At 41.7% G+C, this 24,370-nt stretch overlaps 1 protein-coding gene across 2 annotated transcripts in view; it reads right to left on the bottom strand.

Annotated features, from left to right (window-relative positions):
- Positions 1-1,673: 1,673 nt before the first annotated feature.
- The window catches only part of Wdr70 (WD repeat domain 70), a 218,935-nt gene continuing 196,238 nt past the window's right edge, over positions 1,674-24,370 (bottom strand). For both annotated transcript variants that reach the window (XM_060380497.1, XM_060380498.1), the window contains 5 exons: positions 20,939-21,039; positions 19,036-19,115; positions 17,097-17,213; positions 15,151-15,313; positions 1,674-2,558 (listed from right to left, as the gene is read on the bottom strand). In XM_060380497.1, the coding sequence (XP_060236480.1) occupies positions 2,471-2,558; positions 15,151-15,313; positions 17,097-17,213; positions 19,036-19,115; positions 20,939-21,039 (549 nt within the window). In that variant the 3' untranslated portion in view covers positions 1,674-2,470. The remainder of the gene's footprint in view (positions 2,559-15,150; positions 15,314-17,096; positions 17,214-19,035; positions 19,116-20,938; positions 21,040-24,370) is intronic.

The raw sequence follows: 24,370 nt of genomic DNA, 5'->3' as shown, positions 1-24,370 counted from the left end.
CTGAAAGCCGGGGTACCTTCTGTGAACAATGAGACTGGACCTCAGATTTATGTGAGATCAGCAGAAGTCTACACAAGAAAGGTACAAGAAGCTGAATCTTGGCTATGCCCCACAAATGGATCAGAATTACTGACTCTGGGAAGTTCTTGGCAAAGGAGTAACATGATAGATTTGGGGTTTGAATAGATTTAATTCAGATTTTTGGTTTAACTCTGAAGTTAATCATAGATAGACTAGAGAAAGGCCAGATTAAAACAGAGATTAGTTGTGGAGGCTCTTGAGTGATGATGAAGAGGGCCTAAATATTAGTAAAGGAGAAGAGTAATTTTAAGAGACCCACAGGGCATGTGCAGAACATAAGTAATGAAGTAGAAATAGGGAGTGGCTAGCATCATGACAATGACTTCCAAGTTCCTCCTCTAAGCAACCAGTAAGAAAGTTAATCACGGTAGGGGACAAAAAGTTATACGACAGGTAGTGGGTTCTGAGCCTTGTATAGTCAGTGATGTCCACAGTGTTGACAGGACCAGTTAAAACGAACACCCACTCTTTGTCCAGTCCTGGTTCTAAGGCCCTTCCTCAACACATTCAAAACTGAAATTCTTGTATGTCTGTCAACCTTCTATGGAAGAAAAAATTTTCAATCCATCTTTAGAGTGACATGAATAGTCTCAAACACAGGAAGGCCCGTCCACTTGTGGACAGAAGTGAGAAAATCCTGTGTGTGCTTGTCCTTCTCTGCCTTTGCTTCAGAGCAGGTGTTGCCAAGACTACTATGAGCAAATGTTTATTCCTACCCCCAAGCACTGCATCAACCTTTGGATATACATGATGAATACTTTCATATGATGTGACGTCTACGTTAGGTGATGGGGTAGCAGTGGTGATGTATGTGATAACTTTTGAAAAATTTTATCATCAATGCAATATGTTTATAAATTCTAAGATGTGGAACAAAGTATTGGTCTGAGGTTGATTTCAGATACAGTGTGTCTCAACAGGAAAAGGAAATTGGGGGCATTTGATAATTACTGTTGTCCAGAGAGAGCCCTCGAGTCTTCACACACCCCTCCATGGCTCTTACCTTGCAGAGACTGACTGTGGTCTCATCAAAGCTGATACAGTAATTGTACCCATCATGAGGTTTCTCTGGGAATCCGGTCATTTCACGCAAGAAGACAAGGGAGGACTTCCCACGTACTGCACACTCAGCCCACACTAGTGCTTTTTCTTATCACCTGTGACCTTACAGATTTAAGAGAAGGGGATGGGTCATGAGTGAGAGTGAAAGGACAAGAACGGAGTTCCTAATGTTTTACCTACAGAATGGCCACCTCCACTCTAGAATACTGTAGTAATGAGGGAGAAGGGTAGGAGTTTGCTAAAATAGATTTTTTAAAAGAGGAGTGAGAAGAAATGTATAGAACTGGATTTGGGGGCATACTTTTGCCTTATAAATTTATAATTACTTAATTCACTAGAACAAATGAGAACAGGAGGGTAAAAGTTAAGTATTAAAACTCAATTGTCTAGTGGGGCTTACTTAACATGCAAAAATGACCCATGTGTATGGGAAATTAGCCCACAACATTTTATTCTATTGACTCATTATTACTTTGGACAAACTACCAACATTTGTTTTCGTTTTCCATTCACAAGTAAAACTTTCAGAATGATTCTTAATGTTTTTATTTATATAGCCCTTACATTTTCAAAGCGTTTCCATGCCTTTGTAATATACTACTGACAAAAATATATGACAAAGTGATATTGTTAACCATATCTGAAAACAGCATAGTCAGTATAAACTTAGTATACATCCAGTCCTGCGCCAAATGCTACACACGGGCATTTCACTTAGCCCTCCTGACAAACCGACGGGGTAAGTATTCCCACCATGAGGCTGGAAGAGAGACGCAAAGATAAAGTGCCTGACTTCCAAGCATGCTTTCCCAGCCCTAAGCATCATGGTGAGACACAATCAGATTGGTGCTCTCTCCTAGCATGGCCACACTTTGTTTTGAACTCATCTAATTATTTACAGTCATGTAAACAACTGTTGTGATACTGTACAGAAATACTAAGCTTTCTGATTCCCTACTTCCATATTATGGATCTAGATTGGTTCAAGATAGAAATATAGCTCATCGTATGTTTCCCCTCTGTACAAGACCAGTAACTGTTAAACAAGGCCTCAAGATACCTAAAACACTTAGTAATCATCTGTGTCTGTTCTTGTTTTCATGAAACACAGTCTAGTAATTTCACTTAAGAAAATGTAAGCACAAGCAACATGAAGACATCAATATTTGAACAAGTCAGTAACAGAAAGGACAAAACTTGTTTGTAAAAATGTATTTTTATTTCATAACCATTGAAAGAGAGAGAAAGAGAGACAGAGAAACAGAGGAGGGGAGAACACTGCACCCTATCCTCTTGCTCCACGTAAACAACTCTTAAGTGAGATTCTTCAAATTTTACGTTTTTTCCATTCTGGTTCATTCTTTGATTCTTCATCATCAGATTCCACTTGAGCAAACATGGTTTTGGGCTGAGTTCTAAAACAAAAGTTAAAAATAAGAGGAAATCATGAGTAGGGGTTTCTTGTATTAGGTGTTGACTCTCCCACCAATCAGGAGCAAGTCTGGGGAACTGATTGCATTTCAATTATTAAATATGAATCATTCAACTTCTAGCAAAGAAAAGAATAGTGAAATTTTGATTATGTTCAGGAAACGAGCCAAATATTCTTTTGAAGGTTCTCCCTTCAAGACACTGTATGCTGTCCTTCCCTTAAATAAAATGAAAATGAAACAAATCCAATGGCCCCTCATGTATCATAACCTTCCTCTGCCGCCAACTGAGGCAAAGCGTGGCCATTTGGAAGGACAAACCATATGAGCACTACAAGAGACCCTACATGACATTTACTTAAACATACCTGGGTTATTTTTAGACTTAAGTAATACATGTGACCGTGGTACAAATGAGACAATTTGAGTTGACAGTTTTCTTATCTGTTAAGTTTAAAATAGTAATAAACATGTAATAATTTATACCAGTAAAAAAATAAATAAATAAAGCAAAACTAGTGAGCACTAGTTGATTCTCCTCCCAAGATAATGCATGGAAATGTCAACCATTTGGACACATCATTGAACACAGGGGTAACACTGCCATACAGCATCACTGTTAAACACCACACAAGTCAGCAACCAGTCTTTGTGGGAGGATCTTCAGTGCTTTGCAGGCATACCTACCTCAGTGGCATTCCTATTTCTCCATTCAAAAAAAAAAAATTCTAAGAAAATGTTAAATGGTTATAATGTATTCCTCCTCAGCTCAAGCTATTGTGATAGACAGAACCATCAAGAGCCAAACCTTTCTTCATACCCAGTCCAATTGGTTAAACTCCTTATTACTTCAAAAGACTGTTATGGCATCTATACACAGGGCACAGGTCTAACATTTCAGGAGGCAGCTACGAACTTTCATAGAGCCCGGTTACTAGAAACCAGGACATAGCCTACAACCATGCAATTGGTGTTTGCTGTATGTCACCTTCTTCAAAGACACTGATCACGGGACAAACCTACAGAGGACCAAATGTGCAAGCTTAGAAGATCTTTTGAAATACATACTTAACTCCTAAGGGTGGTGGGCTTCTAAGGATATCTGTCAATATTTCACCAGTGTCAACTGTACTGAGACTTAAGTACTACGACTCAGCAATGATGCTTCTGGAGATACATTATACATGAAACTGATGTGGCAGACCCCAGAAAGAACACCTAGAGCTGTTTCCCTGGAGGGCTTACTTCAACATAGTCCACTTACTTCCAACAGTGGGCACAGAAAACAAAACTGCTTAACAACAGGCAGAGAGTACTGTTGCAGAGACTCAGAGACAATGTTCTCGTGGGACAAAGACTGAAGTACTGGTTACATAGGTGTGAGTTTTTGCCAAAACATGAGATGGCTGCATTTTATATTTTACTGTATGTAAACTGTGCTTCAATAAAGTTGACTAGTGAACTTAATCAAAACAGAGCAAAACAAATGAGAAGGCTCAGAACCAAGGGACAAGGAGGTGTATAACATGAAACCTGGCAGCTGAAGCAGAGAAGATGGTTCCATGGGTAAAACTGCTTACTATGAAAACATGAGGATCTGAGTTCAAGTCTTCAGCACCCATGTACAAGCTAGACATTATTAAGCAGGCGCTGTAACCCAGTGCCTGGCAAGCGGTGGTTGGGTAGGGAGGTACAGGAGGATGGCAGTGATTGCTGGCTGTCAGTCAAGTTCCAGGTTCAGTGTGAGCCTCTGTCTCAAGGCAACAAGGCAGAGAGTGATAGAACAGGACACCTGACATTTTCTAGCCTTCAAACATGTAACTACACACACACACACACACACACACAGGCACACACACATGTGCACATTACACACACACACACACACACACACACTCACAAGATATCAAATTAGGAAGTGGATTTGTTGGTAAGAAGGATTCAGAAGGAATTGGAGGAGAAGAGAGAGTAACAGGGGATGAAGATGACCAAAATACATTTACACACATAAGATGTTATCAAATAATAAATTAAGGTATTTTAAAATATTTTGTTAAAGTCATCAGATATATCAAGTTGCTAGGAAGTTTTCTAAGCGTTTACATTTCCCTCACTGGTTGGCGGACCGCAGTGGACATATCTAAAAACCTCCTGCTCACACAGGGAAGCAAAGAGAACAGCAACAGGTGGTGGCAGAAGACTGCGTCTCCTCACCACGGAGGCAGGACTGGTCCAGCGATGGGGTTTCTCATCTGGAGAAGCTGTAGGAAGCTACTGAAGAGGATGAAGCACAGACACTGGGATCTGGCTCCCCAGGCCCATTCTTTAAGAAGTGGACTTTATTCTTGAGAGTGAAGCATGGGGAAGTGATGGGAAGTAGGTGGTTCAGCTAGCTCACAGAAACAACTCATCTTGCCCCCAAAACAAAAATTCTAAAAGAATAGCTTTAGTACAAGCTCTTTGTTCTTTGCAAAAAAAAAAAAAAAAAAAGAAAAAGAAAAAATTCCAGCTAGCTCATGAAACATCTATCACCTAGTGAGTGTGCTTTGCAGGAACGCAACAACCATGGCTTTCAACCTGGCAGCTGTCTTCAGAGCAAGTCTTGCGTTTGAATTTATTTCCACAAGTTATTCTTTTGAAAAAGTTTGTAACATCACACATGAGAATGATCTTAACAATTCCAGTCAGGTCTATCTTGGGGCATTTTAAACAGTTTCTTTAGTCACCACTAGAGCAAGACAATGAAGAACAGAGATGATTAGGCAATCTCAAACAAAGTTAAGAATAGAACGAGCAGATTTCTTCTCTAGGGAATGGCCTAATTTGCCCTTGGCACTTGAAAGTACTACAGAAATAAATCAACAATGCCAAGAAAAAGTGATGTGACTTTCAAAAGCAAACGGACAAAGTATTAATGCATTTGAAAAGAATTTAAAGCTGGTCTACAAACGCCTGCTTTTGGAGCCAGTAGGAAACAAACAGCAACAATACATCCTGTAGGTCTGCTAAGGTGGATTCCTTTCTGGGCTGCTTAAGGAGAGGAACTAGTACACTGATGTTAGTAGTCTCCACTGGGTACTTCTATGAGAAGCAGTGTGACAAGCCAAACCAAATGAACAATAAACACACAGAAGGAATTCAGGGCTACATACGTACATTACACAAAGTGCAGGGGGGACATTCACCACTTCAAGAAAGCATTTATATCGCTGACCATTCCCATCTTATGCTTATTTTTAAATATTAATTTATTTTTATTTTATGCACATGAATGCTTTCCTTGTATGTGTATCTGTGTACTGTGTGCATGCCTGGTGTCTTCAGAGGCCAGGAGAGGGCACTGGATCCCCTAGAACTGGGATCATAAGTGGTTCTGAGCCACCGTGTGAGTGTTAAGAATTGAACCCGGGTCCCATGGAAGAGAAACCAGTGCTCTTAACCTCTGAGCCATCTTTCCAGCCCTTTATCTTCTAATTATCAAGAGTCAGTTCCTTGAACTTAAATCCTCTTGAGAGATTCATCTCCCTTGCCCTAATCAAGAACAGTTAAAAGGACTGGCTTAAAAGAAATGGAGAGATCACTGCAAATCCTTCTGGGTGCTCAACAGGTTCATGGGGATAGCACAAGCTTCAAAGCAGAACCTGTTTAGTGTCCACATTATTACAGTCAACTTCACCCAGATCTGTTCTTTTATTGGCTAATGTTAGCCATTTTTATGTGTTAACCTAAAACCTAAACATATGGAAAGCTGATGTGAAACTTCTACCTTCTGGTTTGATTAACTCATTTGGGTAGGACTTTTTCATCTGATAAAATTTGGTAACAGCTCATTGGATTATCAAGGACAGTGAAATATCAATAGAATGACTGCTGTCAATGACTAAATAATCAAAGTAGTGCTTTTTGTTTTTTGTCTTGCTGTCACATTTCCTGCATATCCTGTATTTGCAACAAGTAAATACAATTTCATGAAGCTAATACAGAAGTTTAGGCAAACGTCCCTCAGGTCTACAAGTTATAATTTGGTGACACTTTGTGCTAGTTTATCTTGATTTAAAAACTTAACCTAAAAATGTTGTATCATTTTGAGATTATAATGACATCATTCCCCCCTTCTCTTTTCGCACGTCAAGCCTTCTTATATACCCTTCGTTGCTCTCTTTGAAATTTATGGCCTCTTTTGTCAATAGTTCTTGTTATATGCATGTATGTACGTGTATATGTAACCTGCTCAGGCTGTACAATGTTACATGTATATATGTTTCCAGGGCTGACTGTTGGTATTGGATAACCAATTGGTGTGTTCTTCTCTAAGGAAGACTACTTCTCTTGCTCTCAGTATTCTTCAGTTGGCTGAAGTTCTTTATGAGAGTTAGTATACAAAGTAATGTGTTTCACTGACAATTTGTACACGTATGTGTCATCATACTTCATTCCTAGTCACCTCCCTTCCCTATGATCCTGCTCCCTGCTGGTCCCTTTCTCTTACGGATAGTCTTCCTTCCTGCTTTCCTGTCACACTTACTCTTTTGGGTACTTTAAAAGAAATTCTTCAGATTATTTGTACAATGTGAGTCATGGCAAATGTGTACTCCAACACGATGACAGGAACCCATGGGAAGTGAGTACCCTTCAGTATTTCCATCCAGAGCAGCCAGTGATGAGCAAAGACTGACTCCCCCCCCCCAACTTCTAAAGGCCATTTAGGGTGCACTGTTTGTGTGAGAGATTCAGAATATCCGGGGGACTGTCTATTTTCTTCTGACTAGGCCATGTCTCTGCATTTCCTCTAACACTCAAACCAGAGTGAAGTCATCACAGTGCTCTCAGCTGCAATGGAAAGTCCACAGGTCACACTCTCTTTAATTATGGGTGTGCTTCTGATATGATTCACAGAAGAAGCAGAAAGCAAGCTCCTGGGCAAGAGAAGGAATATGAGGCAAACTCACCAGAAATATTTAATCATGAGTATGCGGGTATAAACCACAGGCTTTTTTGGCTTGGGGCCCATTGTTTATTATGAACAGAAACCTCAAAGCCAAAGCCAATTATAGCCATGACTCGACAATCTGACACACTTGTTAACCCTGTCAGGATGAATACAGCCTGGTTGAACTCTGACCCAGTCTTCACAATTGCAGAATTATTAAGATTAAATAAAAGGCTTGACCAAAAGATTCAACTTGAAATGGTTCCTTCTGTCTGTGAGGAGCTAATCAGGGCTTTTCTTTTCTTTCTTTCTTTCTTTCTTTTTTTTTTTTTTTTAACACTGGGGATGTGTAAGAAGATAAGAGGCAATAGGTGCTTACATATAATGGGTTTTCTATTTTGCTCAGGAAATGAAGACATAACATTTTGTTGGAAAATAAACACTTCTTGGGACTCATACATAGAGTGTAGTGCTCTATGTTTAAGAATCCAGAGACTAGAAAAAAAGGGGGGGGGGCAAGTATGAAATGTGAGTACAGAATTTAAAAAATGAAAGGCGGGAGAAACAAATGAACCCTGTAAAGTCACCATTAGCTCCTCTGTAGTGAAGTGCTAAATAAGCAAGAATAAAACTTAAAAATACACAAATAAGCCTGAGACAGGCCAGAGCTCATAAACGCTCTTTCTAACTTCTCATTTACAGTTTCTAAGTATATGCCCAGATGGGCATGGCTGGGCCTTACCCTCCTCCTTTGAGGATAAAGGAAACAAGTCTTAGCGAGGCAAGAGCTGCACTTCCCAGGCAGCAGTAGAGCTGGAAGTACATTCAGGACTTGTGATTTTCAGTCTAGGGTTCCCTCTGCTAAGCCAGGCTGGCTCGCACAAACATCTCAGCATCCCAGCAGCTACTGTTAGCTGCACCGTGAGCAGAAACAAGCCACAGTACTGGAAACCACGGCCTGTCATGACGGCAGACCACCTACACTCAATCTTAATTCTGCCGCCTGCTACCTGTGGGGCATTGGTCAAGTTATACACTTCTGTTTCCTCATCCACAAATGCTAACCTTATGGGTTATGAGGATTATTATAAATAAAACATAATAAGCTTTTTAACAAGCCCATCACAGTATTAGGACAATAAAAGTGTCATTACTATTACATAACTAACATTAGATAATAGGGGTTCCTCACTTCATACAACTGACATCTTTTCAAAAGTTCTATGTATAATATATTAAGTAAAATCATTCATATATTAAATTCAGCATGGCAACATGCTATGTTTTCAAATCCTGGGGAGAATTCTTTTTCTAAAGAAATGACTCACTATGAGCCTTTTATAAATGAGGCTGTCTAGCCTGTAAGTGTGACTTTTCTTAAGGAGTAATAATTTATGATTCTGAGTAATTACTTTTATATTATTTTCAAGTATTAGTAGGCAAAATTATCACTTTAGGCACATCTTAAAATGTTGATTCTCAGCCAGAATCCCAGAGTCTGTTAGTCTAGAATAGACCTGAAAATTCACATTTCAGTCTTCTCCCTAATAAACTATTCTGCCCCTATCCCCCACCCTTCAACTGCCTACAAGGCAGGCAGTTCACCAACTAATCCAAGAAACACTGTCCTGTACACAGTCACATGGCGGACAGTAACAATCAGCATGTAAATATAACTCAGGGGGAAAAAAAGAAGATACTTTTCACTCTGTGGGTTTCTCTCTTCCTGACACTAATCACATATAAATCTTTCCTTGCTCACGATGACTGCTTTAATTATGGCTTATGAATTCAATATCATTTTAAATGGATTCTTTATAGGTAGGAATAATATTTTAACACACATATAACATACACATCCACACATCTTGTATGTCAAAAGATATGCACAGTGGAGTTAAACTGACCGGACCAGCAATAATGGCAGCTTATCTGGCAAGAAGAGCAGCCATGGTTGACAGAGCTGTCATCCTGGCAGGCGGCTGGCTGGGCTCCGAGCTCCCACACACATCTATCCCTGTCTGATGTGTAAGCTAATAGCATTCTGGATCCACATCCTGCCCCTTCCCCAGCCAGCTCAACTCCCCTCCCTTCACCAGCATCTTTGAACAAGAAACTGTAACTGAATCTGCCCAAGTGCGGCTGAACAAGAGCCGTCTGTAATCCTGCTGTGTTTGAAAACTTTCATGGCTGTTACATTGCTAGTGTCAAGACTGGGGTTTAGATCCTCAAGTGACACATGTGAAGCGCTCAGACTTCATTAGCAGTACGGGAGGATATAGGTGAGTATATGCTATGTGTAGCAGGAAGACTTGTGGAATGTCTAGCTGTGCTTTTCTGTGTTCAGGAGAGATACAGTAAATACACCTTCATTTCATCACTGACAGAAGTCAATTGCAGTGAAGAAAAACAACCACACGTTCTCAGTTTCAGTGACCTTTACGAAAAGATCCTTTTAAATATTAGCTTCCCTTCAAACCCTTTGCCACTTGGCAGTAAACAGTATAGTCTAGCAGGTGAGCACAGAAGAAACAGCCCTGCGATCCCAGCTAACAGACTGCACGCCACAGAGAGGCGATGCCTTCAACTTAGTTAGCAGGCGAAAAATGAAAGGCAGCAAAGTGAGAAGCTGCTTCAGGCCCTGGGGGCGGCAAGCTCAAAGCAGCATTATCCTCAAGTGAGGGGAGGCGTGGCAGAGCGCGTGTTTCTCACCTAGCACGCTGTTCAACTAAGGATAACCCACTTGCAATGAAGAAACAGTCTTTAGTAGTTCAGTGAACACCATCAGCTGCAACTGATTCTATTTAAATGAACTTGAAAACCTGAATGGATGACTGTCGAGAAATACTTCATTGTGAAACAGCCTTGGAAAAGTCATATAATCTAGACAGACTGACAGGATAGAGTGGGAAAGACTGGGAGGGGGGTGGATAGAGGCATTTCTCTTCACTCTGCACTGCAGGGAAGCACTACACTTTGGCAGTTTTGAAAGATAGTTATCTATAAAATAACTTAAAAAATAGTTTTTTAGGAAGCCAGCCTAACAAGCAGATAACAAACTATAGGAAGGCTGTATCAAAAGTCACCATATGCAGATCAAAGTGGCAAAACCATGGGATCACAACAATAGTGATAAAGGAATTTTAACAAGAGTTGTAAGGGGTCAGTGAGATAGGTGGAAGCATTTGCCATAGAAGTCTGACAACATGAGTCCAATTCCTAGAATACAGACTAGAAGAACAAACTCTCCTCCCGGAAGCTGTCCTTTGACTTCCACACATGAGCTGAAGCATGTGGTGTTCACAGTAAGGCATCAGACACAGATACTCACGGTGATGGAGATGATGATGGCGGCGGTGGCGGTGATAATGATGAAATAATTTAAAAGTGGCTAAAGGAATTAACAGGATTCAGTATACAGACATAACTGCTTCTGCAGGCTGCTTTCTCTGTGTGGGATGCTCATTCCTAGGGTGTCTGCAGGCTCCACTCCCCCATGTCAGGTCATTTTGTAAGTACTCTGCTAAAATAGCACTTGGGGTCTGGAAAGAAGGCTCAGCAGGTAAGAGCAGTTGCTGCTCTTCAGAGGACCTGGGTTTGATTCCTAGCACCCCCATGGCAGCTACCTACCACAACTACAGTTCTAGGGGACCTGAAGAAAAAAAGAAAAAAAGAAAAATTTCACAAAAATAGCACTTGGCCCCATCCTGATTACTCTATGTCCCCTTTCCTTACTGAGTTTTCTTTGTAGCACTACCATCTAACATTTACAGTGTCCTGTAATATTTGTCACCATATATTGCAGCACAGGTCCATAATGATGGCTATAATCTCACATTCTAGGACACTATCTCATACATAGGAGGTCGTCAATAAATCTTATTAAGAAATAGAAGAGAGTGTGATGGACTCTTGCTTAAACACTTGCATATGTATTTTATATGCAAGAGAGAAAGAAAATGAGATTAAATTATATGAAACTGCTGGTTGGCTTTCTTCATGCACATAAAGGGAAAATTTGCACAGTTTACTATAATTTTTCCTGTTAAAGGTACTAACTTCAGTATTGTTTATGAGAGCTAAAGAGTGAAAACAATGTAACTATCATTTAAGAGGGTATTGTTTTAGGAAAATAAATATAATTATGTAATTTATAGAAATTAAACAAGAAGTGGCTAGATATACAATGGATAGCCCAATTTCTAGATATGTTCTAAATAGAAAACAATGTGTAAAATATGCTATGCACCTGCTTTAATTTTTTACATTTATTTACTGTGTCTGTATGTTTATGTGTTTGGGTGCATTCCTGAATGGCTGTCATAGCACACATGTAGGTATCAGATGACAACATTTGGAGTCAGTCCTCTCCTTCCACCATGTGAGTCCCATGGACTGAACCTGGGTTGTCAGCAAGTGCTTTAGCTGCTGATCCATGTCCTAGGCCTGCCCCTGGGCTTTGAAACAGTGCAGCCACCTATACACATGTGTGGAATGAACAGTGTGCACTTAGCATTTTTAAAAATGTAATTAGTATGTGTGAGCTCATAATTTATACATGAGCACTTTGTAGGAGGATAAACATCATAGCAACAGCATCTCTGCATCGGGGAATAAGGACCTGGGATCTGTCTCCCATTTAGTACCTGTGGACTTCCCACACACATACGCATATGAGTGTGCTGATTAAAAACTCAAGCAGGGAACAAGTTAGGAGCCTGCCACAGAGGGCCTCTGAAAGGCTCTGCCCTGCAGACTATCAAAGCAGATGCTGAGACTTATGGCCAACCTTTGAGGAGACTGCGGGGAATCTTATGAAAGAAGTGGGAGTTAGTAAGACCTGGAGGGGACAGGAGATCCACAAGGAGAGAAACAGAACCAAAAAATCTGAGCACAGGGGTCTTCCCTGAGACTGAAAGTCCAACTAAGTAGCATGCATGGAAATAACCCAGAATCCCTGCACAGATGTAGCCCATGACAGTTCAGTCTCCTTGTGGGTTCCATAGTAATGGGAACAGGGACTGTCTCTGACATGAACTGATTGGCCTGCTCTTTGATCACCTCCCCCTGAGAGGGGAGCAGCCTTACCAGGCCACAGAGGAAGACAATGCAGCCACTCCTGATGAGACTTAACAGACTAGGATGAGAAGGAAGGAAAAGAAGACCTCCCCTATCAGTGGACTTGGGGAGGGGTATGCATGCAGAGGGTGGAGGAAGGGAAGGATTGGGAGGGGAGGGGGGAACTACAGGGAGGATACAAAGTAAATAAAGTATAATTAATAAAAAACTTAAAATTTAAAAAAACTCAAACATAAAAACTACATATTGAATTGAAGTTGGCCCTTTAGCAAAGTGTTTCAGATACTAGAACTGTAACAGGTGATTCGAGGGCCAAGTTCCTGTTCCAGGTTGCAGAAATGAGCTGCTTTCCAGCAGGTTCCAAAAGTAGACTTCTTAGAACTTCATTTTCCTCAGTGGTAAGTTAGATCTTTGACATCTTCCTCTAGATTTCACTAATATTAGTAATATTACAAATATCTATAGTAAATCTGTATGATGTCAACCCTTTGGAAACATTTCAGTGATTTACTTTTGTGTACACATTTGGAACATTTGGCTATTAAGATGACATTGATTATATTCAGCATATTGTAAACTGTATCTCTGCTTTCTCCTCTCCTCAGCTAATCAGTGGCTCTTTCTTCTTACAGCTGTAACAGACAGTTAACTCCTTCATTACAAAAAGAAGAGTCAACACAGGCCCAATGCAGAAAGGCATCTCATTCTCAGTGATAATTAACTTACAGATGGGATCAGAAAGTGGAGAAGCACTCAAGAAGGCATGGGGGAAGGCTGCACAGTGGAAAGAAGGCAGGGGTGCTTCCGCTGAAGGGCCTTCTACTGCCAAAGCTGGGGCAATGTGAGCAAGAAGCAACATGACAACAGGCTCAAAGCTAACCCACAGGATAAAACCAGGATTTTAGAGTTCCCACTAATAATGAATAAAAACTCTGAAGACCAAAACATTAGAGAAGGAAAAACTTTCTTTAGGAGAATTCAACAGAAAATGCAGAGGACAAGAAAGAAAAAGAAAAAGCCCCATGAGAAAACAACCCATAGTAATGGTTGCCACCCAAGGAGAGTATGAGGAAGACTAGGATTTGAACACAGAACCCCAAGAAATATGCTCATCAGAAACACGGAGATAACAATTTCATAGCGGAGAAACGTTAACCAAGTGACTAAAGTCACATCATTACTAGTAAGACGTTAGTATTGTGAAACTCCCAATAGGACACAGAGGCTTTAAACATTACCCTTCTTTCTCTCTCTTTATCAAATATGTCCAATTTCAATACAACCATGAGAAAATATCATACAAGCCCAGATTAAAAGCTGACAGAATCACTGACCACTATTCATTAAAGACACCAAGATCACAAAAAGCAAGAAATACTGAGAAACTACAATGACTAAACCGTTAGGAAACGGAACACAGCATAGGCTCCTGGAATGAAGAAAACCCACGAGAGGACAATCTGGTCAAGACCAAGGAAGGTGGGTAGCTTAGTCTACAGCACTGCACCAGTGTTAACCCTGTGATGGTAATAATCAAATCTCTTTCCCCCTACCTGCCTCTCTCTGTATGTGTCTCCCTCTGTCTCTCTCAGAGTGTCTTTAAGCCTAGGGCAGGAGCAGGAGGACTGCTGCAAATCTGAAGGCAGCCTGATTACCCAGTGAGATCCTAGCCAGCCAGAGCTACACAGTGAACCTCTCTGGAAAAGCAAACAGTAAAAACCAAAACACAACACCCTGCCCGCCTGTCCTTCCTATGATACAGGCAGGCCACTCCCCTTTGCTGGCTTTTCACTCACCTCCACTGAGATAATAGAATCACTTTTTAAAGTGTTAGGTAAGAGGAACACATAGGCTTTATTCCAGGCTTTAACTCTGATAACAAACTGCTACAGTTTTTAAAATTCACTGTTAAATCTAGAGTCTTCTAAATAAACGTCTAGGTTTCAAGATTCTGAATTCCTGACTTCATTGTTGTTGCTTTGAGGCAGGGTCTCTTATAGCTCAGGCTAGCCTTGAACTTATTCCGTATCTTCAGCTATAGCTCAGGCTGGCCTCCAACTCACCCCTTATGCTATCACCTCTTAGATGCTGGGATTACAAGCATTGTTTTTTCACACCTACAATTCTTGGCCCATTCTTTGTGCTCTTATATAAAATAGAAAAGAGAAAGTTAAAATCTCCAAATACTATTGTTATATTCTTCTCAATTCTCTATTTTTGTTTTTTATTTACTTTTTTGGCTTACCTCTATGGCTTTGCTCTCTAAGCACACACTCTATCACTGAGCGATACTATCAGTCCCACTTTTCTATTTTATTTTATTTTTAAAAAGCTATTATTACTATCATCATGAGAGAATGTGTGTGTGTGTGTGTGCGCACATGCGTGGATATGCACATGCCATAGCATGTATGTGGAGTTCAGAAGAAAACTCCTGTCAGTTCTCTTTGCACCTTTCCCTGGGTTCCAGGGATTGAACTGAGGTCACCAGGCCTATAGACCAGTGCCTTCACCACTAAGCCATCTCATGAGGCCTCACTTTTCTGTTTTAAAGAGCTACTTCCTTACTTGGAATACGCTGGTGAAACCCAATATGGGTTATCTTCTGCTGCTTTGGCATGACGCAAAATGGCTTCTCGGGGATTACTGTCATCTGTCTTGTCCAAAGCAATGTTTTTCACAATGTAGGATGACAGGGTCCCCCCGTGGGTTCCAACTCGGCCACCACGACCTGTTTCAAAAGAAAAACCCCACACTAGAAACAGAATGGACACTGGCACATCTTTACAGGTGTGCATGCTGCAAACTGAGCTCAGATCTCAGTATTACTTGGATTGTCCTGTCAGCTTTCATGGATCAAAAACTTAGGAACCAGCAGCAGCCTTTAACATCCTTTAACATTTAAAACCAGGAGGAGACATTTTTAAAAGAAATGTTTTGGTTGCTTAATTTTACAAAAGGACACTGATTTTTAAAAAAGGGTGGGGGGGATGTGTTTTAAGGATTATATTAAAAATTCCTCTAGTGTGGATTTATTGATATTCAGTACCAAAAGTAACCACTATTCATTAGCTGCTATTTTAGCTATAAACAAATTCATTTTAGGGCTTTACAGATTCCATGTACGCTATATCATAGGCACTGTGCTCCATGTCCCAAGGGAAAGCAAGCCACGTGAATACACTGACTCTCCTTACCTTTCTGCTACAATTGCCTTGGCAGACAACAGGTTGAGGGGCAAAGATTTGCACCCTGCTGGATCTCTCAAAAACAGCATAGTGCCTGATAACTAAAATGGGCTGACATTTCAGAAAGCTCTTTTCAGAACTGATTTTTAGAAAGATAAACACATGAAAAACCAAGTAATACTAGATTAACTTCATAAATTAAAACTAAAATAAAAAGACCAACTGCCAGAGCCTTGGTGTGGCTGATAACCATTGCAACTTTTAGAGGAAGGAGACGGCCTCAGGCTGCGGTGACTAAGAAGGTCTTTTGAAAGCAATGGACCATTTGGGGATGCCCACAGATTCAAGAGTACTATTTTCAATGAGCATAAATTATGTTCAAAATCATAGACCAAGGGAAGTTCGTTCAACTGTGCATTTGGGATCAGAGTAGGAGAAGCACGAAGTGCAAGACAACAAAGCTGAGTCAATCCGACTGCATAGAACCTTGGCATATGAAAGTATATAGGACAGGAGAAAAAGGTGAAGTTTGGGGGCAGCAGCAACACGAAAGCCAGAGGAATGACAGATAAGAGCTGTGTGCAAGATGAAGGGAAGGAGAGAGAAGGTAGGGAGAGATGAAACATATTGTCTAACTAGACAGATTTGAAATGATTTAGATTATTAGTATTTTAAAACTTTGATTGGCAGTAGGGAAAGCCTACAAATAGTCAAAATAGAAATATGGACATTTTCAATGCTGAAAAGGCGAATCGGAGAGCTGAGGCTCAGATAAATGGACAAGTTAAAGCTGCAGGCTCAGCCACCCAGGACAAATAAAAAACACAAGCAATAGTAGAGAATGGAATTCCAGTGCAAGTGGCTGCCATACTATAGACAGTGCAATGCTCTGCCCTTCCTAACTACAGACTTTCATTCACCTTCCAGTGAAATGGGCAACTCCATTTGATCACACTGAGCTAAGCCATGGCCAGTTTCTGCCTTGTGTGAAATCTAATCCAGCTTGAATCCCAGGCTAGGGGACCAGTGTCTATAGTAAGCCAACACTGAGAGCAGCAGTTTTAAACTGGCTTCCAATGAGCCCCAGAGTTCCAGCGAGGTCACCCAAGGCTCAAGCTGAGAAGGAAAGTCCTCTCTATTTCAGCATGGCTTCTCTCTCAGTTCCGTACACTGGGATTCTGGTGCTGGACGGGAAACATCTAAAAACTGCTGGAGCATCTCTGAAAATCAAGAAGCACTCAGGCCCCAAAGCTCTTGCCACCTCCAGAGCAGTGGCACCACCCTGCCTCCTCATCCCCCTCCCAGACCGCTGGCGGCTTCTGTCACCTGGGCCTGCTACAGGAGGCTCTGGTTTGTGTGACTTCAAGGGGTCCAGCCTGTCCTTCTCCAGCTGTTTCCTCGTACTTCGCTGGCGGGGCTCACGGAACATGGGCAAGGCATGAGCTGTGAAAAGTCACATTTGAAAAATTTCATTATAATAATAACCCTTCATCCAAAAAAACATAGCTAATGCATGACTAACTGAAACATGAAATGGAAATCATAATGACAGGCTTCATTTAATAATAAAAGACAGCCTTACTGTAACCAATTAGCCAATTTTGTTTGATACCAGACTCATTGTTCACCTCTGCTGGCAGCTAATGGCACTCAGGAAACACTGTCATGGAAACACTGGTGGGTCTCATCTCCCTAACCATGGGTTAAAGCTCAGTTCCTGTGGTTTTGAAAAGAAACACTGAATGGAACCACTTTCTTATTTGTTCTTATGAGACACGAATATTGAATAACGCCAGCAGCATGCCTGTCAGTCCTCAAGTTTCCTTAGATGCCTCATAAACACTGGAATCACTTCACACATTTCTGAAATGTGACCACCTCTCAACAGAGGAGTGACAACTCTGAGTACCTGGAAGAGAGGAACATGTAGCCCACTGAAAGTGGGATAAAGGTTGCCTTGAATGACAGATGGCTGGATTTCTGGGCGTGGGCACCTGATCCGCCATCTATGTGGTTGGTACAAAAATCAAGAGGGTGGTAAAAATCAAAGGCACATGTACTCAACTGCTGTCAAGTGTTTACATAAAAAGAATATGGATTTAAGCGGAAACCAGGTAACATTCTGGGGGACAGGGTTATTGTGGAGTATTTAATTGCTATCTTCTTGTTCACCTGGAATTTCTTTCAGCCACTATATACAGATTAAAACCATCGTTAGAGGAGAAAACCTTTTTAGAGGACTGAAGAAGATATAGGTTAAATGGAATGTATAATCTAAATGAAACACCTAACACCTCAAACACTCTCCAGCTACCCCCTCATATCTTCTGCCCCTATTTCCAATTAAGCTCAGTCTATATCACTCACAGAAAAACATGCCTGCCTCAAATCAGGGCAGTTAAGCACATTAACCTTCATCACTCTGTCAGGCAACATGACACAGTATTTTTAGGTGGGAAAAGTTACTTTTCACTTCAAATGACTGGATGAATTTAAGTAGACCACATGTAATCACATGTGCTGGACTGGCTATGACCCCAATCTCAACACCTCTACTCTTGCTAAAAGTGTCATGGGATCTCTTGACTGATCACATGCCCCATGAAACTTGGTCTTACAGGAGACCCATCACCAGGAAGACTGCCAGCAGTAGTGCGCCCCCTAGACTTTAGAACGTGACACTGGTAAAGTCCACAGGGCCACTCTCTATTACTCAACTCTGTGGCATACAAGATTTCCTTTTCGGCCTGTGATAGGTCTGTGGTTTGCAGAACATGGACCTGTCGGGTTAATAAGGTTGTCGTAACCACCTGAAAGAAACCATTCTACCCTGAAAAGCTTTCCACTCACACCCCAGACAGTTAAATTTATCAAGACATTTCTCCCGGTTTGTTAGCACATGGTGATAGACTCCTTGTCTAATCTCACTGATGAGCTCGCTGTTCAACATCGCACTGCCAGTCCATGGTACAAGACAAATTCACAGAATAGTAAGTTAGTCTTTATGACACCATAATAGAATAATGCGTTCAGCTCAGGCAGGGGTTTCCCATTTGGGTGAGGAATTACAAGAAGCAAACCTCATTTCTGCAAAAATTCAAGAGGCTAAAGTTGATGTTGTCATGTGACTGGTACCTGTGTCCACATGATAGGAGATGTCATAGATGCCACAACTCTAGAGCCGTTCTGACTTCCAAACCAACCGACAAATAAGACTGCAGAGAAGAGCAATGTGAGACAGAGAGGAACACTAAGGACAACTTACGGGTGATGATGTAGTCCTGGGTTAGTGTCTCAGCTTGTTTTGCCTTCCTCTGGGTTTTAACCACACATAATTTTGCTCCCCTACAATAAGTTAAAACAAATTATTTTCTTTAGTACATTTTAGGAATAGGCAGAGCTGAAACACAAAACTTGTGGTTCCATCAGAGACTGTCTCAGAGCAATCTCACACACACACACACACACACACACACACACACACACATACACACACACATAAAAGCATATACAACACACCTCTACCTCTATATGTAGTAGACCCCAGCAGAAATTACTCCATGATCGATTCAGAAACACTAAAAGGTCTTGGTCAATTAATTTTTAAATTTAATTTTAAGGTTCCCATAAAGAATACAGCTTCATTGCAGCATTTTCATTAATGAGATGTTTTTAGAAACAGTATATGCAGACCATCTTGTTAAGACCTTGACTTTCTGAGAGAGTGCAATAGATGGGGTCTTGGTGACAAGGGTTACTTGATCCTACAGAAATTCAAGTTTATCAGTCAGTGACCCCCACCAAGTGAAAGGAGAAGAGGTGTCAAAGCATTTAGGACACTAACGAGAAATCCACAGAAGTAATTTAAAAACATAAAATGGTAAAGAGGTTTTATAAGTTAATCAACCTTTTCACCTCAAAGATCATAGGATTCCAACTTTAGCCTGTGTTCCAGATGAAAGCAACCAGCGTCCTACCCCCAGTGGGACCCAGCATGGCATATGCCCCTGTTTTAGGTATACATGGTTTTAAGTGTCCAGACCAGGGTATATGCCTAGCAGCATTGCTCAGGGCTACAAGCTGATTAACCAAACTCCATTGACAGCCTTACCTCTCCATAGTGATACTGACCTGTCTCTCTAAGAAACATAAATAAGCAAATCTTATAGATCCCAAGTCAAGATAACATCTTCCTAGTGGGTGTCACAATATAAAGCTGGCATCTTTTTAAGTGAACGAACACCCCACATACTAACTCATTAACATTTTACTTTATTAATAAAGAAAATCCTACTTATTCTTGGTTACCAGCCTACTCTTTAACGGTTCTCTAGCATTATACTTATTCTTAAACATTATTTTGTAACTTTATTTTATAGGGCAAGGGTTTCTTCACCAGTTCAGAAACCTCTGAAGAAAGAATAAATTGTCCAATTCTAACTAGAGCAAAAATATGGTCAGTGAAACTTCACTCATAAAGATTGGCTTTCCCTTCCTCTGAAAGCATGCAAGACCTCAAAACAGGCTTATAGGGAAGGCCACGAGTTTATTAGCAGGTGAATTTGTTACATGCTAACAGAGAAAAAAAGCCATTTTCTCTGGGATGGTAATACATGTCCACCTCGTGGCAGAGGAGCCTCCCCCAATGCGTCCAGACCTTGGGATTAAACTGGTATGCTTACGTTTGACCTTGGGTGAGCTAGGGGCTGAGGGAAAGTACACGTGCTATTATCCCTTTCTGTTGACACAGTATAATCTTGCCAAACTAGTAATTGCTAAAAGCCCAAAGAAAAGGGTAAGACAGAAAAGCTGCTCCTGTTTCTTGTGAGTGGCCAGTTCCCTGTTTGTTAAGCCCTCACATGTATCACTGCTCACTGTCCAGAGAGTACACAGAGCAAGCAGGACTCCCCCACCCTGCACTCAACATTTCAGCCAAAGGACTGCAAATCCCCAGAGAACTTTCGCTTTGAATTCAGTGTAGATCAAGGCTGAGATCTAAATCCCATTTAAAGCACAATGCTAGGAGTCTGAGCCTTTGCTTAGTACCAGCTGCCTTTTCTAAAAGGGCGGATCCCCATCAAAGGGGCAATGAATAAAAGCAGGGGTGAATCCAAGCCCTCCCCCCAGTTGCTGTCATCCATCTCAAACAGTCTATTCCTATGAAATACCTCTGACTCTTGTTGGGGTCATAATACACTTTTGCCAGTCCATTTCCGGTTCCAACCATGATCTGGTTCAGCTTTGGATGCCACAGGCAGCGGACGACACTCTAAAAAGAACAGGTACAGAGAAGTCAACTCAAGAGACCAAATAAAAATGGGGTGGGGGGAGGATTACAAAGGAGGGCACAGGAAGGAATCCTGCTGATGCCTTGATGGTCAGTTTACTAAGAATCAAATACCAGCACCAGAGTAACCAGTAACGTTTCAGATACTTTCCTCTAAATCATAGCATTGAATTCTGTGAGTGAAGTTCCAACCCACCTCTTCCTGTCCACGTGAAACCCTACAGAAGTACAAGATGTGTATTTCTGTACATGACCCCTCTCAGCCTTGGAACCACAGTTAGGCAGTCCAGTTCCATGGGAGGCTGGCACTGGGGATGCTGGCTCCCTCTGAAGCACACCACCACAGCAGATGTAGATCTGGGTTTCATGCTTTTACACGCACACTATGTCCCGCTGGACTCAGATCGAGGCCAGGTGGTTATTGTTTTTAGTTCACAAAGATCCAAGTCTCATTAAGCTTTTTTTACAAAGAGCACATATCGGTAGACAATTAATAGTCTTTCCCTGCCTATGAGATGGAACAGCAAAGCCACGACAGAAATAAAGCAGATATCAAATGCAAAGCCTTGATATTAACCTGATGGGAAGCTATTTAAAGAGGCGGCTCCTTCGAAGCTATGGGCCTCTGAATTCATGTCTGGTGAGGAATGAGTGGTGCTTCGGGGTCCCAAAGAACCTGAGCTCTGAGTTCTCAGGACCTGTTTTCAATTTTGCTTGGGGTAGGAGAGACAAGATGGGAGGGACATCACAAAGAGAATCAAGAGGGGAAATATGAAGCTGACGCTGGGAAGGACAAACACCACACACCAAGTTCTACCAAACTCATTCAAAGATGAGGGGAAGCATTAATTCAACATTTATCAACAGCCCACCTCCTGTACACTATGCATGTGGACTAAAGGGGAAGGAGGGTACCACCAGACACCGGCATTTGAAGTCCTCGTAAAAATCAAAGTCCTGGAACTCTGTCTCCCGTGGCCGACATGCATTAAGTCTTTGTCTCTAACCATTCCACCCTTTCATTAAGATGAAATACCTAGAAAACTGTGAGATCCCTTTGGTAGAAATTCTGCCTCTCATCTGACTGATGAGAGTTAAATGGCTGCAAAGTTCTTTCTGATATTCTAGAATTACAAAGGAATCTAAAAAGATTGTGCAAATTTCTAATTCACATCCAACAATACTCCAAGGCGGTCCCTAAGCTGTGCGGTGTGCTGAGTCATTCTACAGAGTCAGGCTTTGCATTTCCCCCACTGGGAGTGGAGATGGAGTTAGGGATAACTTGGAAGGCCAGGTTTTCACGTTTCTTTAGCACTCTAATTCACTTCTATGGTGCTGCTCTCCAGTGTCTGCTAACTAGTGCTGAAAAGCAAATAAAACAATAGTAACAAGAGAAACCTTTGAAATCAATTATACTTGACAGTTCAGTTTTCCTTTCTCATATTCTCTCTTTTTATGCCCATTAGTTAGTTCGAGGAAGAGGGGGGCGTGTGTGCCACAGCACATGTGCAGAGGTCAGAGGGCAGTGGAAGAGTCCTCGTCCACTGTATGGATAGGTTCTAGGGATTAAACTCAGGTCATCAGACTTGATGGCAGTCCCCTTACCTGCTGAGCCATCACACCAGACCATCTCTCTTCCCCTTCCTCAGCCCTTTCTTAGTCACTGCTGCTTTATGCATGTGTTCATGGAAGCTACTTCATGATACCTACATATTAAAGTCAGCTTTTCTTCCGGGTTGGTGAGATGGAATTAAGTGTGCTGATGTTCTGCAGGTGTTCTGCCATTAAGACTTTGGTGAGAACCTTGTTTACGCCACCGGCAACTTTCTGGTCAGGTATATGAATGCATGAGAAGAGTCACAGAGACATCATGTCTGTGTGACCCTATCTAGGATAAATTCATCTGAGCTGACACCATCTCAAGTCTGCTTAAAGGATGTCACCTCTCAGCCTGCCTTATTTAAACTCCGTGCACCCTGTTTCCCTTTTGTCATAGCACGTATCTTTAATATAGAATGGGATTTGATTATTACTTATGCTATGCCATCTCAACTACAATTCATGTCCAGAGATCTGGATCAGTTTTGTTTGGCAGTATATTCCAGGTGCTTAGATTAGCGGTTGATGCTCTGCAAATAAGCCAAAAGCTACGTGTCACCTACACCCGAATGGGTTAACTTTGCTAAGTGAAGTTGGAGGCAGTTTTCAAGTTAAAAAGCATCCCTTTCCATGAGGAGGAATTTTATTTCTGTGTATAATTATTTTAGCCAGCCATCATATAAATCCAGCGTGGTTGGTTGCTCACTTCCGTGGTCCTGGAGAGAATGTGTGCATGAGCCAGAGGGCACGAGGAGGCACTAAGGGACTTTCAAGAGCCTCCAGAGACCCCAGCTACCTGTGAACAGTCCCAGGACAATGCTGAGCTGGTGGCTTTACAGGTCTTTCTCTTCCTTCGTCCTCTACAGGTCTGGCTAAGCAGTCACTGGTTCTCAAATATGTTTTCAAGTGAGCAGGGTGCAGAATTGGAAAGGATCCACAATGGAGCCTGATAAATTCCAAGACACCCAGCCAAACAGGCAGTTTCCAGGGGCAGCGGGTCACTGTCACTCTCCTCCTCTCCACCGAGGGTGTAAATGTTAGAGAGGCGACTGTCAGGCCAGCACACCAATGTCTGCTGCTTTCCAGGGAGTCTAGAGACATTTCACCTCTCCTCCTGCTCACATCCTTTATCTGCAGGCTCCAGGACACACGGCACATGACTGAAGCTCCCAGGGACAAGCACATTTACCCTCTTCTCATGCCAAACACTGGGAAACACAAGCAAGAGCCCTTGAGCTAAACAGCCAGTCCAGAGATCACCCCACTGTGGCAATGAGTCATCAGAGCAGCCAATGAGGGGCCTGTGAGCAGACTAACTTAGGCAAAGGACACTTGAGGCTCAATTACCTTAAGACTGGTTATTAATCAAATACTACAGGGATTCCAAAACACAGAATGAAGAAACAGAATTCAAAGTCAGAGGTGGGTGGGCCTTTTTTTTGTTTATTAATATTTATTGTGTGTGTTTAGCTAACCTTTGTAAACTTTGCAGCTAATGCGCCTCCATACTTTGTCCTGTCAAGGAAATGCATCTTATAGCAGAGAGCTGGCCATTTGCCAAACCAAACAATCCCTGAGTTGGCGGCAGCAAGCAGAGTTGCCATACTGCTAACTTGTCAAACATACATACTGGGCTTTGCTTAACAACAATGGACACGTGCCTGCTGGGAGCCCAGAACCATCAGGAGACAGATGAGCTATAAATACAAAGGAA

Source organism: Meriones unguiculatus, chromosome 3, assembly GCF_030254825.1.
Source record: "Meriones unguiculatus strain TT.TT164.6M chromosome 3, Bangor_MerUng_6.1, whole genome shotgun sequence".
Classification (NCBI taxonomy): domain Eukaryota; kingdom Metazoa; phylum Chordata; class Mammalia; order Rodentia; family Muridae; genus Meriones; species Meriones unguiculatus.
Note: the sequence above shows the minus strand (reverse complement) of the source record. Positions and strands in the feature narration are given on the sequence as shown.